At 40.9% G+C, this 17548-nt stretch overlaps 1 protein-coding gene across 7 annotated transcripts in view; it reads right to left on the reverse strand.

Moving 5' to 3' along the window:
* PLEKHG1 (pleckstrin homology and RhoGEF domain containing G1) overlaps positions 1-17548 on the reverse strand; it is a 245373-nt gene that overhangs the window by 103191 nt on the left and 124634 nt on the right. For all 7 annotated transcript variants that reach the window (XM_008007562.3, XM_073022357.1, XM_073022356.1 and 4 more), the window contains one exon: positions 7460-7968. In XM_008007562.3, the coding sequence (XP_008005753.3) occupies positions 7460-7870 (411 nt within the window). In that variant the 5' untranslated portion in view covers positions 7871-7968. The remainder of the gene's footprint in view (positions 1-7459; positions 7969-17548) is intronic.

A 17548-nucleotide genomic window follows, 5' to 3' on the forward strand; every position in this document is an offset into this window, starting at 1 on the left:
CTGTTACAGTCTAAGGGGAGGTATGCAGTGAAAGCAGTGGGCTTTGGAGAAAGGGCTGCTTTTCAGTCCCAGCTCAACCACTAGCCAACTATGTGACCCGGGACAAGTCACTTTGTCCTCTTGTACATTCAATATTCTCATGCTAAAATAGGAATTAAAATAGTACCCACATGATGGGACAGTGAGTGAGCAAATTAAGTGCCTAGTGCCTGATACATGGTTAGTGCTCAAATACTAAATGCTGCTAATGTTGTTTTTTAGTGTTTTTGTTTTATTGAGGCATCTATCTAGAAAATTTAGAAATGGTAGCTGAATAGTATGTTTATAGCTGTGGGAATCTATCGAGGTGATGGGGATGGTTACAAAACTTAAGATGTCACAAGACACTCATTGCCTACCATGCTCACAAGAGAATCTGACCAATACAGGTACTGTAAATTATTTTCCTAAGTTTTGACTCAAGATCTGGCCATAAAAGTTTGGAGCAAATAACCCAACTTGACATCAGTCACGAAGTACACATGAACTCTTTTGTGCAGCCAACAGCTACTTTTGCAGAGCAACTCTGCAAATCTCAGCTCATTTTGCTTTCACCAAATGCTGCCCACCTTGAACTGTTTTCATTGGTCATCAGCAATCAAACAGCAGGTATTTATATCACATTCAAAATGGGCAAACCTATTAGAAATGAAAAGAGGTGAAAGATCAGTTCTCCTTCCCAGATCAGATTGCAGTATGAAGACATGAACACTCAAAATCACTCACTGTTGCCACTTTCTAAATTTGTGCTGCTGTGGTTGAAGTGGCGAAAGATGAGAGCGAGGTAAGGTAAGGTGGGGAATAAGGGGTCATAATAATAAGAACAACAATAATAATACAGAGATATGGCAATATGTAGTCAAAGTGAGATTTTGGGGGATTATGTACAATGATTAGATGTACTATTTAAGGAATGACTCCTAAATAAGCAGAAAACTAACAGGTTTGTCTCTAAATTATCATAGATATTAAATGGTTTTAAGAAAGATCTCATTCACCCATTACAATAAAATCCCTTGGAGGAAAAAAATAGACACAGTCACATAAAAGTGCTCAAATGCCTCATTAAAAAAGTACATAAATGATGCCAAGTACTACAGTGTAAGTTCTTTATTAAATCCACCCACATAACAAGCCTTCATTAAAAACAATCCCTACCAACTCCTACACTCAAGCATGGAACACATTTTTCTCCCTTGGTATTTGAAAACCTTTAGTCTAAGGGAACCTTGTAAAAAGTGTCTAATAAATGTTATTTACACTGGAGGGAAAAGTATGGAGAGAAGGTATCTGTAAATAAAAACACAATAAAAGCTGTGACAATTCCCCTCTTCTCAACAGTCTTCTTTCTTGGTGCAAAACCTGACTCTTTTAGTCCAGCATCCTAGGCAGGTATGGCTGGGCCAGGGAAGGCCTATGCACAACCATTCCATTATGGCTGAGGAAAAAGAGTAACAGACACACACTGCCCTTTTCATACCAAACAATTTTGTCTCTCCAGCAGGATCAATGGGAAGACGAGCTTAATCAGAAACCACCTCCACACTTGACAGTGTTGTCCTCAAGGGAGGGGTGCCCCCAGGACAAAAGCCAACTCAGATTCCATTTCATCCAAGTCATAGACATCTCACAGGGCTAAGAGCTAAGTGTCCAGGCAGAGTACGTGGTGAAATCACTACAGAAGCTCTCTGGACCTGCGTCCTGGATTTCCTTCTTTCATTCTGCACAAATTTTGGAGAAGGTTTGCTTCCCCAGCATAGGACAGTTCTTCAATTAATTGGATATCACCAGTACAAAGAGAAGCGTCTTCTAGGCTATGGCAGTGGGGAGAATAGCGTTCAATGTGTTTCAGGGCGCTAAGTGTGTGAAAAACACCCTTCTCTCTTTTATCTTCCCTGACACTGTCTGTACGATCACTCAATAAACAAAGAGTCCACAAAGACTAACGAACACAGAGCTAGGGGTTGGTGATTACCATTCGAATCCTTGTTTAGCTTCAGCTTTTGAATAATGCTGAATGCTTCCAATAAAGATATGCTTACGCTTCTGCTGTTTAAATTTTGAACATTAAGGCTAGAATACTTAGGGTTTTTGTTTTGTTTTGTTTTGTTTTTCCTGGAGTCTCACTCTGTTGCTCTCTGGAGTGCAATGGCATGATCTCGGCTCACTGCAACCTCTGCCTCCTAGGTTCAAGCCATTCATTCTCCTGCCTCAGCCTTTCAAGCAGCTGGAACTACAGGCATGCACCACCAATACCCAGCTAATTTTTGTATTTTTAGTAGAGATGGGGTTTCACCATGTTGGCCAGGCTGGTCTCAAACTCCTGAACTCAAGTGATCCGCCTACCTCGGCCTCCCAAAGTGCTGGGATTACAGGCGTGAGCCACAGCACCCGGCCCCAATACTTAGTTTTTTTTTTTTTTTTTAAACACACTTTATGGATAAAGGTGCATGAAAAGGATTTTAGCTCTCTGACATAATAGAAAAAGATAAAATCATGTTATAATGAACAATTCAGCCAGTTTTTTCACTAAATACACATGTCCTCAATATCACCAAATATGGCTTAATTTAGTATCTCTCAGAGGTCAAAGATGCCATTTTGTAGTAGAAATGTAACTTCTAATTACACAGCATTAACATGATGAACTATTTTAAAACTTTACTAACAGGTTACAACAGGCCATGAACTCTATCTGAGGCCAAATCTTAGGAGGTTCTCAAAAGGCCTTTTATAGATCATTTAGAAAGATTAAAGAAACCAGCCTACCCATGACAGTCCCTGCCCAATCGAAGGTCCCATTAAACATTAAAGAGACCCTTATTTTCTGCTTTCCAACTACGGATTTCTATCTCTCCACAAATTGTATCATCGGAAATTTAACTTTTAAAACTTGCTTTCATATTTATCATCTCATTTTATCTGTGAATGCTATTAGAGGCATATATAAAACAGAAATAACAGCTCCATTGTTCCTTTGACTATGGTTCACAGTCAAGATCTTACCTCTTTCTCTAAAATGTCAAGTGTACAACAGTAAATGACTAGGAGCAGAGGATGGAAGAGCCACAGCTGGGGAGGGGACAGGGGTTGAGAGAGAAGGATCTGGGGAAGAATGAAGAGCAACAGGAATAAGAACCACCACATTTTGGGGTTCAACTTTCAGAAAGCATTAGGAATTCATTTCTGAATTCCTAAACGGCATAGGAAAGAATATCTAAATATGTGAGATTATTTTAATACAATGTCTCCACATCTGGGAAAGAAGGGCATACCATACTCTTTACACGTGTAACCAACATCTGGGAATCCTATTGTTCAACTGCGGTCAGGAGGATCTCTTCTTCGAAATAAGCTGCTCTGATATTTGGGACTGTGTTGAAATGTCAAATCATCATTCCTGCTCATGTTTTTTAACTCAGTGTATACAGATCAATGATCTTTCACAAAAATGTTGCTGTTCGCAAGTCCTAAAAATGAAATCTAAACTTGAGTGGTAAGGATTATGTATCTATACGACATGCAGATAAAATGTACTACTAATGGGGGTAATTAAGCTGAGAGGAGATTCAATAAAGCAGAGTGTACAAAGTCAGAAATCACGCTACTGTAGAAATTAAAAGTGACTTCAATTAGACGAGCTTCTTTTTCCCCAGAAATTATTTTTGCTTGGAAAGAGCCAGCTAAGGTTGGGTGCAGTGGCTCACACCTGTAAGTCCACCATTTTGGGAGGCTGAGGCAAAGGGGTCTCTTGAGGCTGGCAGTTTGAGACCAGCCTGGACAACATATTGAGATCCTGTCTCTACAAAAATTAGAAAAAAAAAAAAAAAAGCAACTTAGTAAGGTGTGGTGGTGTGCACCTGTAGTCCTAGATACATGGGAGGCTGAGGCAGGAGGATTGCATGAGCCCAGGAGGTCAAGGTTGCAGTGAGCCATGATCATGCCACTGCACTCCAGCCTGGGTGATAGAGTGAGACCCTTATTCAAAATAGATAAATAAAGAGACAACTAAAAAAACAGTCTGTCTTTTAGTCAGGGTAAAAGTTTTATAGGCTGTCAACAAGCAGCCTTTTTCTTAATTTAAAATTCTGCATTTGAAAAATGGAGAACATTAGATAACTCATTACAACATTATACAAATAGGTTAGAACTAGATCAAGGAAAACAGATTTTAAAGGAATTGATATTTTGTGTTTTAAAAGAATACCCATATGACAGTCTTTTATTGGGTAGAGTTACTGCAGGCTTGACAATAACTGTTTACTTTCCATTAAGAAAAGAACTCGATAAAAGTGGTCTAGCCACTCTGATAAAGTTGTGATCTGGAGAAACAGCTGTGGTCTCATAGTCAAAATAGATGAAGAGGCTTCAACCAACTAATCTCTGATATGAAACAATTGAAAGTTTTCTAGGAGAACAAGGGTAAATGATGTAAAGCATTCTAGTGACTTCTGGAACAGGGGAGCATCTATCTCTTCCCGCATGGATCCCTCCCTCTTCATTTGGGACTCTTCCTCCCTAGGCACCCTTCTTTCCAATACCCACCCCCTTCTGCGCCTCTCCTTCCCCTAATTTCCACCTCAGATTTCCAGTGGGTTCATTAGAAATAATCAAAAAAATAATGGTAAAATCACCCATTAAGGTTTTTTTTTTCTGTTTTTTTCCTCTAATTAAATTTCTGCTCTAGTGAATTGGCTAATCTGATTTTTTTTTTTTCTTTTTTTAAGATGGAGTCTTGTTCTGTCATCCAGGCTGGAGTGCAGCGGTGTGATCTTGGCTCACTGCAGCCTCCGCCTCCCAGGTTCAAGCAATTCTACTGTCTCAGCCTCCCAAGTAGCTGGGATTACAGGCATGCACCACCACGCCTGGCCAATTTTTGTATTTTTAGTACAGATGGGCTTTCACCATGTTGCCCAGGCTGGTCTTGAACTCCTGACCTCAGGTGATCTGCCCACCTCGGCCTCCCAAAGTGCTGGGATTACAGGCGTGAGCCACCGCATCCAGCCTAATCTGATTATTTTTGTGAAAGACTTTAGGTAAAACATAGTATACACGGTGATCCCTCTCAGCTAGCAAACTTAGGAGAGGGCTGGCAATAGTGATGAGTGTAGTTTCCATTTACTAATTGATTACTATGTGCCAGGCACAGCTGCAGAGCTTTTTATACTTTATCTTACCCAATTCTCATAATAACCCTATGAGGCAGGTCCTGCTTATTAGTCCCATTTGACAGTTGATGAAACATGGCACAAACTTATAGCCTAAGACAGGGGTGAGCAAACTGTGGCCCTTGGGTCAAACGAGACTCTAAAGAGGTACTGGCATGTTCAGGCCCCGTTCTTCACGGTGTATGTGGCTGCTTTTGAGTTTCAACGGCAGAGTTCATCAGTTGTGACCAAGACCTTAGGGTCCATAAGGCCGAAACTATTTACTATCTGGCCCTGCCTAGAAAAAGCTCACCAACCCCTAGTGTAAAACACAGTTGATTCATGAATAAAGAAAAAAGGCAAGAACATTTGGACAGCTTCACATAGAACTTACATTGAAATTTTCTTAGAAAAAATAAATTCTGTCTTTATCTGTTTTCTTTCATTCATCTGTTACCTGTTTCTTCTCACCTAAGGTTTATCAGCTAGCCTCAGGAAAAAATAAAAGTGTTAATGGAATACCAGTTCAGTAATTAAAGGTTTCTCTCCATAAGGTGAGTTTTGATTAGGCAGAAAAGTTTCCAAGAAGGAAAGGAAAAAAAGCATAGACCAAAGAAACCTTGAATAACCATATGTTTCCTGAGAGGCTGTAAAATTTTTGGCTGTTTTACAGGTATTTCTTCTCAAGTACAAATGACATCATTGTTGAAAATTTTTAAAAACAGGCCTACTTTATTCTACATTTGGTACCACATATTGTTTCAGTTGACCATCAATTGACTTTTCTATTTTTACTGGGAAGGTACGTCATAACTATTTTTAGTAGACAGAGTCTGGTAGTATCATTTGTGGATCACACATAGTCATGCTTTAGAATTCTTTTTCTAAAGCTATGAGAATGTATTTGGGGGAAGAACATGCTCACTGGCAATATTCTACTGTACTGTGAAACATACTCTAGAGTCAATGTCTAAAACAGGAAACAGCTACTAACAAATGAAAGAACCTGCTGTATTAGTAGGCAGCAAAGCAAGTGTAGCTTTATAACATATAAATCTGCCCTTGAGGCCGGGCACGGTGGCTCACACCTGTAATCCCAGCACTTTGGGAGGCTGAGGCGGGCGGATCACCTGAGGTCGGGAGTTCAAGACCAGCTGGACCAACATGGTGAAACCCCATCTCTACTAAAAATAAAAAATTAGCTGGGTGTGGTGGCGCATGCCTGTAATCTCAGCTACTCGGGAGGCTGAGGCAGGAGAATCGCTTGAACCCGGGAGGTATAGGTTGCAGCGAGCCAAGATCATGCCATTGCACTTCAGCCTGGGAAACAAGAGTGTAACTCTATCTCAAAAAACAAAACAAAACAAAACAAAACAAAAACCTGTCCTTGAGATAGTAATATTTTTAAATATAATTGGGAGTGAGTTAACATCTGAGCTTCTCTGATAATTCGTGCTTTATCCTTTAAAACAACCCAGAAAATCAAAATCAAATAATTGAATTTCCAGAGGATGTGACCTGGCACATAAGCTGAGCTCAATTCACATGAAATAATTTGTGCAAGTCATTTATAATTATAATAATAATATATGCAAAATAATGTATATAGGATTACTCACTGTAAACAGTGAACAGAAAGGAGACACTTGAGACAAGACAAAGCCCATGATTTTTCTCTACCTTTCAACCCTTTCCCCAAACACCAACCAATACAGGAGTAGCACAGAGCAGCGGCTGCAAACCTATCTGCACATTAAAATCACCTGTGCATCTTCCACAATTCCACCACCCAAGCCCCACCCAGGCCAATGAAATCACAGTTGCTGAGTGTGAGATTCATGTCTCAGTAGTTTTGGAAGCTCCCAGACACCAGTAGAGAGTGGTGATTAAGGTACGGACAGCTGAGAGGTTCAGTCATACACCTGCCACTTATGCTGCAGGAGCCCTGAGTCCTCCTCCATCCTCACCTGCCCCACTGCGTGTGAGTCACTCTGACATCTTGGGTAGGATTCATTAACACAGCATCCTGCTATGGGCACTGTATCATCATTCTTGCTCCTCACTCATAACTAATGTGTTAATGCAAATATTAAGAGGATGTTAACACAGTGAGTTACGGCCTTAGGGTTTCTCTTAAAAGTTACTCTCTCTTTAAACATTCACATCCCTTCCGCCTCTTAGAAGACATCCCCTACACCTGGCTTGGCTTTGCCGTCTCTTTTGCAAGCATATTTCTCCTGCATGTCGAACATTAAAAGTGAAGTCGGCCTTACCTCTACGATGCTTTTTAAATCTTGCACATAAGTCCTTTCGGTCTCCAGAATTTCCTGAACAACTCTATCCACATAGAGGAGCTTGGGGCTGGTGGCCGAGTCTGTGGTCGTCTTGGGTGTCCCATTCGAGTCCACTCTCCACTGCGCCCTGGGCGGCCTTTCGCTGCCTTCGTCTGCGTTCTGTTGCCCGGTGGCGGGGTGGTCCCTCTGCAGCTCACTGCTGGAAAACGGCCTGGCCGGAACCAGCTCCAGTTTTATGGCCCCTACCTCCTTATCCTGGTTAAACAAGCCCAAGTGGCTATTTGAAACTAAGGTCATTCTGCTGCCGAAGGAACCATGGCTGTCGCGAGAAGAGGCCGAGGACGACGTGGAACCGAAGCTGACGGGTCGGTCACTATCAGAGAGCTCCATTGTCTTCAGTTCTTGAGGGCAGGAACGCCTGGCTGTGGTCTTGGGATCTGGAACTTTGGTTACAGCTGATGGCACTTCAAGACGCAACTGGTGCCCATCTATATGCGTTAAAGAAAATAAATACAAAGGACAAGATAAGCAATTCTATCAAGCAGAGGGTTGAAAGGAAGTAAAAACCTAGCTCAAATAAATACAGTCAATAACAAGGTGTCCAGTTATAGAAGGGAATGCAAAGGTACCTGTTGGTGGAGCAAGATGCAAAATCAGTGTTCCCGAAGCATCATCTGGGTGCCTGTTAGAAATGCAGAGTCTCAGGCTCTGACCTCGACCTGCTGAACTTGAATCTGCACTTTAATAAGATCCCAGAATGACTTATAAGCATTAAAGTTTGAGAAACACTAGACCTGTTGTCTCAAAAGTGTGGCCACCTGGAATGAATCTTATGCAAATTAGTCTAGATTCACTAAATTAAAGACTCAGCGGTCAGGGCACCAGGAATCGATCACTTTAACAAGCACCACCAGTGGTTCTTATGAACTTAAAAGGGACCCAACGTGACTCCTATGGAATTTTGAAACACCTTGTTCTAGATTTTAAGTATTTCACCATAATTCCACAAAATTTTAGGCTAGCATCCTGGAGCCACCACTAGTTGATTTAAATAATGCTGGCAACTTTACATTTTACTTGCATACAGCATTAAAGGAAGTGTCACATAGACAATAATTTTCTAGTACTAGGCAAGAAAAAGATATAGTCATACACAGCATAATGATGTTTTGGTCAACAATGAACTAACTGCAGGCTGGGCGCGGTGGCTCACGCCTGTAAATCCCAGCACTTTGGGAGGCTGGGAGGGGGGGAAATCACTTGAGGCCGGGAGTTTGAGACCAGCCTGGCCAACATGCCAAAACCCTGTCGCTACTAAAAAATACAAAAATTAGCTAATCGGGAAGCTGAGGCACGAGAATTGCTTGAACCCGGGAGGCAAATGTTGCAGTGAGCCGAGATCCTGCCACTGAACTCCATGAGCCTGGGCGACAGAGCGAGACTCTGTCTCAAAACAAAACAACAAACTGAATATATGGCAGTGGTCAGAGCAAACTGCGGTACCATCCAGCCTAGATGTGTCAAGGGCTATGCCATATAGGTTTGTGAGAGTATGCTCTGTGATGTTCGTGCAATGATGAAGTTGCCTGACAACGCGTCTCAGAATCTACCCCTATGCTGAAGTGATGTATGACTGTATTTAAGACTCACACCCCACTGAAAACTTATCCTCTTACCACAGCACTTCTCTAGATCGCTTCTTAAAAACTGGCATTCTATTTGTGGCACATATGGAGTTATGATACTACTAGAGAGTATGTTGGATTAACTACAACACTCCACAAGTACAGTTATAAAATCATGTAATTATATGACAAATCTAGGAACTAAATTATGAGAACAATTATGAGAAAATGGTGCCGTCTTGTTTAGAAAAGGGCAAAAAGAAAAACTGTCTGCAAAGTCAAAAGGTCACGTAATGGTGAAACCCCGTCTCTACTAAAAAAAATACAAAGAGATTAGCCAGGTCTGGTGGCGGGCGCCTGTAGTCCCAGCTACTAGGGAGGCTGAGGCAGGAGAATGGTGAGAACCCGGGAGGCGAAGCTTGCAGTGAGCCGAGATCACACCACTGCACTCCAGCCTGGGCGACAGAGCAAGACTCCGTCTCAGAAAAGAAAAAAAAAGTCACTTAATACCCACAGCATTTAAATATGATGTTAGGCCCCAAAAGGACCTACGTGAAAATTAAATATTCAGAAGCTATTTGGGTAAAACACTCAAAATTCCAATCTTCCTCATTTCTAAGGCAGGGTCAACATTTCTCCCTCAAATAATGAGATTCCATGTCTCATTATTTCATAGAGAAATTTTGTTTATAGAGACAAAATGTCTTGTGATATAGGATGTGATTAATAAAGAAATTTGCTTCATTTTGCTAGGTTACCTTACCACAAAAACATGCTTATAGGTTTTACTAGAAAAATGGAAGAGGGAAACTTATGTTTGGAAGGTTACAATATGACAAACACAGTAAAAAGAATACATAGTAATGATCATTTTTCAATAGTAATGGAAATTTGGTTTGATTCTATAATAAAGATCACTAAACAGTTGGTACTAATATTTTTAGAGTATAAAATATCCATCAAGTCTCTCCTTCAATGTACTGTTTCTAGATAGTTTATATTCATGACAAGTATTAGTACAAACTTACCATGCAAATATTAAAGTTATGAATAAAAAATGAAGGAACTAATTCCGAGTCAAGAAGGAGTGGTAAGACATGTAGGAAATGAGCAGTTTATCTGCGAAACCACTACCACATGCTAGAGTTTGCCACAAATTTTTAATGCTTTTGCAATATTCTTTCTGCTTGTTCTATAACAACTTTACGGCCTATAAAACATGAATTGGTTATAGTAGTTACAATGCACTTGACCTAGAAAGCCTGATCCAACTTGAGTGTGGCAAAAATCCAAGCAGCAGCCATGCATTTAGGTATGCGTGCAGCAAAGGACGCTTGCTCACATTTGGGACTGGTGTTGAGAAAGTCATGGGCAGTCCAAAGTAGAGGCAGACACAACAATGTTTTCTTTCTATTCGCATCCACTATAACCAGGACCGTCAGGCTGATCTCACTGTAGGAAATGGGCACTCACTTGGGAAGTATCTGAGGATACTTTGGCATACCAAGGGTCTAATGAGGCTATGATTTGGGACTAAACATAAGTTGGATATATTCTTTTTTTTTTTTGAGATGGAGTTTTGTGCTTGTCACCCAGGCTGGAGTGCAATGGCATGATCTCAGCTCACTGCAACCTCTGCCTCCCAGGTTCAAGCAATTCTCCTGCCTCAGCCTCCCTAGTAGCTGGGATTACAGGCATGTGCCACCACGCCCAGCTAATTTTTATATTTTTAGAAGAGACGGGGTTTCACCATGTTGGCCAGGCTGGTCTCAGACTCCTGACTGCAGATGATCCACCTGCCTTGGCCTCCCAAAGTGCTGGGATTACAGGTGTGAGCCACCACGCCCGGCCAAGTTGGATATACTCTATGACAGGGGTGCGGTACCTGTCCATGGCCTGTCAGAAACCAAGCAGCACAGCAGGAAGTGAGCAGTGGGCAAATGAGCATTGCTGCCTGAGCTCCTGTCAGATCAGCAGAAGCATTAGATTCTCATAGGAGTGTGAGCCCTATTGTGACCTATGCATGCCAGGGATCTAGGTTGCACGCTCCTTATGAGAATCTAATTCCTGATGATCTGAGGTGGAGCAGTTTCATCCTGAAAGCATCCCCACTCCCCTACCCCCACCAACTCAACCCACCCTTCATCCCTCGAAAAACTGTCTTCCATGAAACCAGTCCCTGGTGTCAAAAAAGTTGAAAGGCCAAGGCATCTGGAAAGGTCTACCCCCCATAGATCTGTACACACTGTCTCCAGGGCAAGTTCTGATTTTCTAACCGGAGACGAATCAATCTCTCCAGAATAGAAAACTGTCTTTCACACAGTTACAAAACTCTTGGCACTATATTCATGATCAGGACTAGTGAAAAATGGACACAACAGAGAGACACATTATTTTCTTATCATCATTTCTTTTCTCTACTTACTTTCACTTTAAATTAGATACCCAATATTGGGACAGAAGGATTAAAGAGGAATAAAAGCTGCTTTTAGAGGACCCTAGGTTGGGCTGCTAGAAATGACAATGTCTTTAGAAATACTTTCAAAGGTGGGAAAGAGTGGAATGTAAAACGCAGATCAATAGGGACCCCTTCATGGATAGATCTTAAATAGCAGCATAGATTGGGCACCGCTGCGGGGACAGCTTCAAATGTTCCAATGCCAGTCCACATACAGGCCTGGCTGCCAACCAGGCACTTTCTAAAATAGACCATTTCAGAAGTTTGGTGTCCATAGTATCTAGCCAAGCTTACCACCCCAAACTAAAGACCTTCCAAAATTACCAATGACAGAAGTGAAACATTTAAAGTCAGGTCATATAATGGCATGTAATATGAGACCGCACTTGCTAATGGCTAACATTTTTTATGTTGATTCATTGCTTAGAAGATAATTATAGTTTCCTCACGTAGGAAAATGCACCTCTTAAAAACTGTCTAGTCTTGTTCTCACTTTCCTCAAAATAATTTAAGATTTCCACCCTGTCTGGCCTATTCTAATGCAACTCACCAATTATTAATATTTATCTCTAGAGCTGTGTTGCTCCACACAGTAGCCAGCAGCCACATGTGGCTACTGAGAACTTGAAACGCAGCCAGGCTGGGCACAGTGGCTCATGCCTGTAATTCCAGCACTTTGGGAAGCCGAAGCAGGCAGATCACTTGAGCTCAGGAGTTCGAGACTAGCCTGGGCAACCTACTAAAACCCCATCTCAAATACAAAAAATACAAAAAATTAGCCGGGTGTGGTGGCATGTGCCTTAGACCCAGCTACTTGGAGTCAAGGCTGCAGTAAGCCATGATCGTGCAACTGCACTCCAGCCTGGGTGGCAAAGTGAGACCTTGACTCAAAATAAATAAATAAATAAACAAACACAGTCAGTCTGAATTGAGATGTAAGATACACACCAGATTTCAGTAACTTAGTATGAAACTAAAAACATGAAATAAAATACCTCATTAATAATTTTTATATTTGTGTATTGAAACAGTAATTTGGATTAGGTTAAATAAAACATCTCATTGAAATTATTTTCACTGGTTTCATTTTACTTTTTTTTTCTTTTTTGACATAGAGTTTTGCACTTGTTGCCCAGGCTGGAGTACAGTGGTGCGATCTTGGCTCAATGCGACCTCTGCCTCCTGGGTTCAAGCAATTCTCCTGCTTCAGCCTCCTGAGTAGTTGGGATTACAGAAGCCCGCCACCATGCCTGGCTAATTCTAGTACTTTTAGTAGAGACGGGGTTTCACCATGTTGGCCAGGCTGGTCTCGAACTCCTGACCTCGTGATCTACCCTCTTCGGCCCCCCAAAGTGCTGGGATTACAGGTGTGAGCCACTGCGCCCGGCCTACTTTCTTATTTTAAATTTATTCTTATTTTTATTTTTTGAAACAGAGTCTCACTCTATCACCCAGGCTGGAGTGCAGTGGCACAATCATGGCTCACTCCTGGGTTCAAGCCATCCTCCCACCTCAGCCTCCCGAGTAGCTGGGACCACGCCACCACACCAAGCTAATTTTTAAGTCTTGTAGAGATGAAGTCTTTCTATGTAGCCCAGGCTGGTCTTCAACTCCTGGGCTCAAGTGATCCTCCCATCTTGGTCTCCCAAAGTGCTGAGATTACAGGTGTAAGCCACTGCCCCGGCATCATTTTACTTTTTTATATGGTGGCTACTAGAAAATAAAAAATTACATACGTAGTTCATATATATTTTAGTCAGACAATGCTGATCTAGAAGTCTTTGATATAATTACATTATTCTCGAAGGTTTAAATTTACCTCTTTATCAATCTTTGTTCTAATAATAGTGAATGCAGAGATACATACAACTCAAAGTTTGCATTTTTGTTTTTTATTCCACTTATTAATGCACAGTATTATTAAAAATTAGCAAAAATAGAGTTGGGAGGTCATCTCTGTGTAGCAGATATTGGGCTAGCTGATTTTCCATGACAAACTGAAACATCCAGATAAAAAACTATAGAGCAAGAAAGCTTTTTCGTTTGCCTTGAGTGAAAGATGTTAGCATTTGGTTGAACTGCTGCTTTTCTTCTCATAACTTCTGTCTATTCCAAAATCCCAAACACAGGGCTAATAACGTAAGAATTTCTGAGAACTTCAGCCAAACCTTGCTAAGGGCTTATATGAGGTGTATCTTTTGACCCTAAGACAAGCAGGTTCCACCCACTTAGAGGATTGTGATCAATCTCACCCTTCGTAAACCTGGAGGTGGTGGGGGTGGAAGTACCCACAGAGGAACCTTAGAGACTTACCGAGTCTCACAATGAGAAGCACCGGTTAGCCTAAAAGCCATCCAGATAAAATACTCTTTTTCTGTGTGCCATCCTCAATAAAAGGAAAAGATGCCTAGACAGCTTCTATGTAGCTAGGCTTTCATACATTTTACTTCAAGACAAATCCCTCTAATTTTTTCTAGGTGAAAAAACTGGAATTCCAGGGCTTTTCTTTCTTTGCTCTTCCAACTTCCATTATTTTAATTGCTCTCTTTTGGAATATCACTGCCAGAATCAAAAGCAATGCTTCTCGGCTCTGGTTTCTTAGGCTGATTTAGGTTTCATGCAGAACGTTCCATGGCTTCCTGTGACCATATTTACATGGAGAAGGGGGGACATTTGATGGGTCCTACAGCCTACAACTTCCAAGGAGAAACTTAGGAGGCAGGACAGAAATCCTACTCACAGCAGGGATTGAGGGGTGATCAGGGTTTCCAAATTCTGCTCATTGCTATTCTAGACAACAAATACCTAGTTTGAGTTCCTTGGCAGGACAACCACAGAAATCAAGAGAATGTGTTGTGTTCAGTACCAATGAGTAGCTGAAATTATGTAGTTCCTTATTACACCTCCTGTGAATTACTCAGAGGGGAGGCCACAGAAAGACTAAAGTATACGGAAATAGTTACTCTATCAGCTAGTGATGTTCATTTAACATACAGCACAGTTTTGTTAGAGCCTCAACGTTGTAAACATTTTTTAAAGCATTAAGTCAGTTGTTTAAGAGTCCAAGTTAAAAAATACACATTTATATATTTCAAAGATGATAGATATTTAAGGAACATCTTTTGTTCCCCCACACCAGTATGGATTTTCACTTCTTGGTTTTCTAAACTATCATACTTGATTCCTGTTTAATGGTAGGGCCAGGACTGTAATTCCTCATGTTCTCTAGTGTTCAGCATGTTCAATTCAGGAAACATGATTTTCATATTTATTTGTAGTTATTTGGTGATGAAGAATCAAAGAGTAAAAAAAAAAAAAAAACCTTGTTACCATGTTAATTTCTTAGTTTTATCATGTAAATTTCTTAGTTTTTAACCAAGGTACTACAATTACACAAGATGTTAATGTTAGGGCAAGCTGAATGAAAGACATATGGGAACTTTGCACTGTCTTCGTAACTTTTTTGTACACTTAAAAAATTTTCAAAATAAATAGCTCAAAAATGTTTTAAATTAAAAAATGTATTTTATTGAGGTATGATTAAATACAAAAAGTTGTATGTATTTAATGCATAAAACTTGAATTTGGAGATAAGTATACATGTGAAACTATCACCACAATCTATGCCACGAACACAGTCATCACCTCCAAAAGTTTTCTTATGCCTCTTTATTATTATTAAACATTTTATAATAACAACACTTAAGACCTACCTCCTTAGCAGTATTTTAAGTATACAATATAGTATTGTTAGCTATAGGCACTATGCTGTGCAGATTCCTTGGACTTACTCATCTTGCATAGCTGAAAATTTGTATCCTTTCACGATTACCTCCCTGTTTCTCCCTCTCCCTACTCCCTGGCAAGCACCACTTTAGTCTTTTCTTAGATGAGTTTGATTATTTTAGATTCTTCATAAGAGTGGTGTCATGTAGCATTTGCCCTTCTATGTCCAGCTCATTTCATTTAGCACAACAGACTCCAGGTTCATCCATGTTGTCACAAGTGGCAGGATTTCCTTCTTTTTTTTTATGGTCAGATAATTTTCCCGTTATGTGTATGTGCCACATGTTCTTATATCACATGCAAAAAGAATAAAAATGAACCCTTATCTTATACTCTACACAAAAATAAACTCAAAATACATTCCGACCTAAAAATGCAACCAGAAGCCATAAAGCCTCTAAGAAAAAAAAAAAAAGAAAAGAAAAAACCTAGGGGAGAAAAGCTTCATGACATTGGTCTTGGCAATGAGTTTTTAGATATGCCACCAAAAGCACAGGCAACAATAGCAAAAAGCAAAAACAGACAAGTGAGGCTACATCAAACCAGAAAGCTTCTGTACAGCAAAGGAAATCATCAGCTAAGCAAGGAGATAACCTACAGAACGGGAGAAAATATTTGCAAACCATGTATCCAACAAGGCGTTAAAGCACATATTTGTACAAGAAGATCAAGAATGAGAAAGATATTTTGCAAAAATATTTTCATTCAAACAGGAGGTGAGGGGTTGAACAAAGAGGAACAAAGATTCCTTGAAGCTGTAAAGTCAGATACGAAATACTCAGATAATTTATCAATGGATTCCTATATTAATTGCTATGGTATGAATGTCTGTGCCCTTCTCAAAATTAATATGTTGAAACTTACTCACCAAGATGATAGTATTAGGAGCGGGGGCTGTTGGGAGATGATTAGGTCATGAGGCTCTACCCTCATGAATGAGATTAGTGCCCTTATAAAAGAGGACAGAGGGAGCTTGTTTGCTCCCTCTGCCATGTGAGAACACACAGGAGGCACCATATAGGAGGAACAGGCCCTCATTAGATACACAATCTGTTGGCGCCTTGATCTTGGACTTCCCACTCTCTAGAACTGTGAGCAATCAATTTCTGTTCCTTGTAAGTTACCCAGTTTAAGCTATTTTGTTACAGTAGCACAAATGCACTAAGACACTAGTCAATGGAAACTAAGAGGTATAATGGCTACCTCAGTTGAGTAGGGATTAAGCAGCTACTTAAGGCAGCTAATGCATTAGATAAATTGCCTTAGCTAAGGGGTGCCTCCGGACCAGTCTGGTGAAAAAGAATCTAAAGAAATTTCCTAGGCCAGGCGCAATGGCTTATGCCTATAATCCTGGCACTTTGGAAGGCAGAGGCAGGTGAATCACCTGAGGTCAGGAGTTCGAGACCAGCCTAGCCAACATGATGAAACCCCCATCTCTACTAAAAACACAAAAATTAGCCAGGCGTGGTGGCAGGTGCATGTGATCCCAGCTACTCGGGAGGCTGAGGCAGAAGAATCACTTGAACCCGGGGAGTGGAGGTTGCAGTGAGCCGAGATTGCACCACTTCACTCCAGCCTGGGTGACAGAGTGAAACTCCATCTCAAAAAAAATAAAATAAAAAAAAAAATAAAAAAATTCCCTAAAGCTTTTTATGCAAATGCAGCTGTTTTTACTTTTGTTGTATGCTTTTTTTGTGTGTGTGGTGACTTAGTGTGGGGGATGAAGGAAATTATTTGGGGCACTCTAAACCATCCATTATGTTACCACTTAGAGAGGGACTGTTAGTTGTCTACCAAAATCCACTCTACCCTTTTCTTTAGTGATAGAGTTTTCACTGAGCACATTTCCCAGGCTCCTCTGCCTTTAGATATTGGCCATGTGGTCAAGTTCTCCCCAGTAGAAATGATATATACCCCTTTGGGGGTCTATTTCTCAAGACGTTAGATTTTATTACTCCACATTCTTTCCTCTTCATGCTGGAACCCAGATGTGGCAGAAACCTTGCCTCCACTCTAAGAAGGATACTAGTGCCCTAGGGTATAGCAGAGCCCAAAGAAAGGCAAAACCTTGCAGTCACTGGTGCTAGACATAAAGTCTGGTTATCCTGATTCTGCCACACTAGAGAAACCACACGATGAGACCGCAATGATACGCAGAGGGATGCCCAAGGAACCCCAGCTGTTGCAGCCCCTGCTGTG

The sequence above is a fragment of the Chlorocebus sabaeus genome, chromosome 13, assembly GCF_047675955.1.
Source record: "Chlorocebus sabaeus isolate Y175 chromosome 13, mChlSab1.0.hap1, whole genome shotgun sequence".
Taxonomy (NCBI): Eukaryota; Metazoa; Chordata; class Mammalia; order Primates; family Cercopithecidae; genus Chlorocebus; species Chlorocebus sabaeus.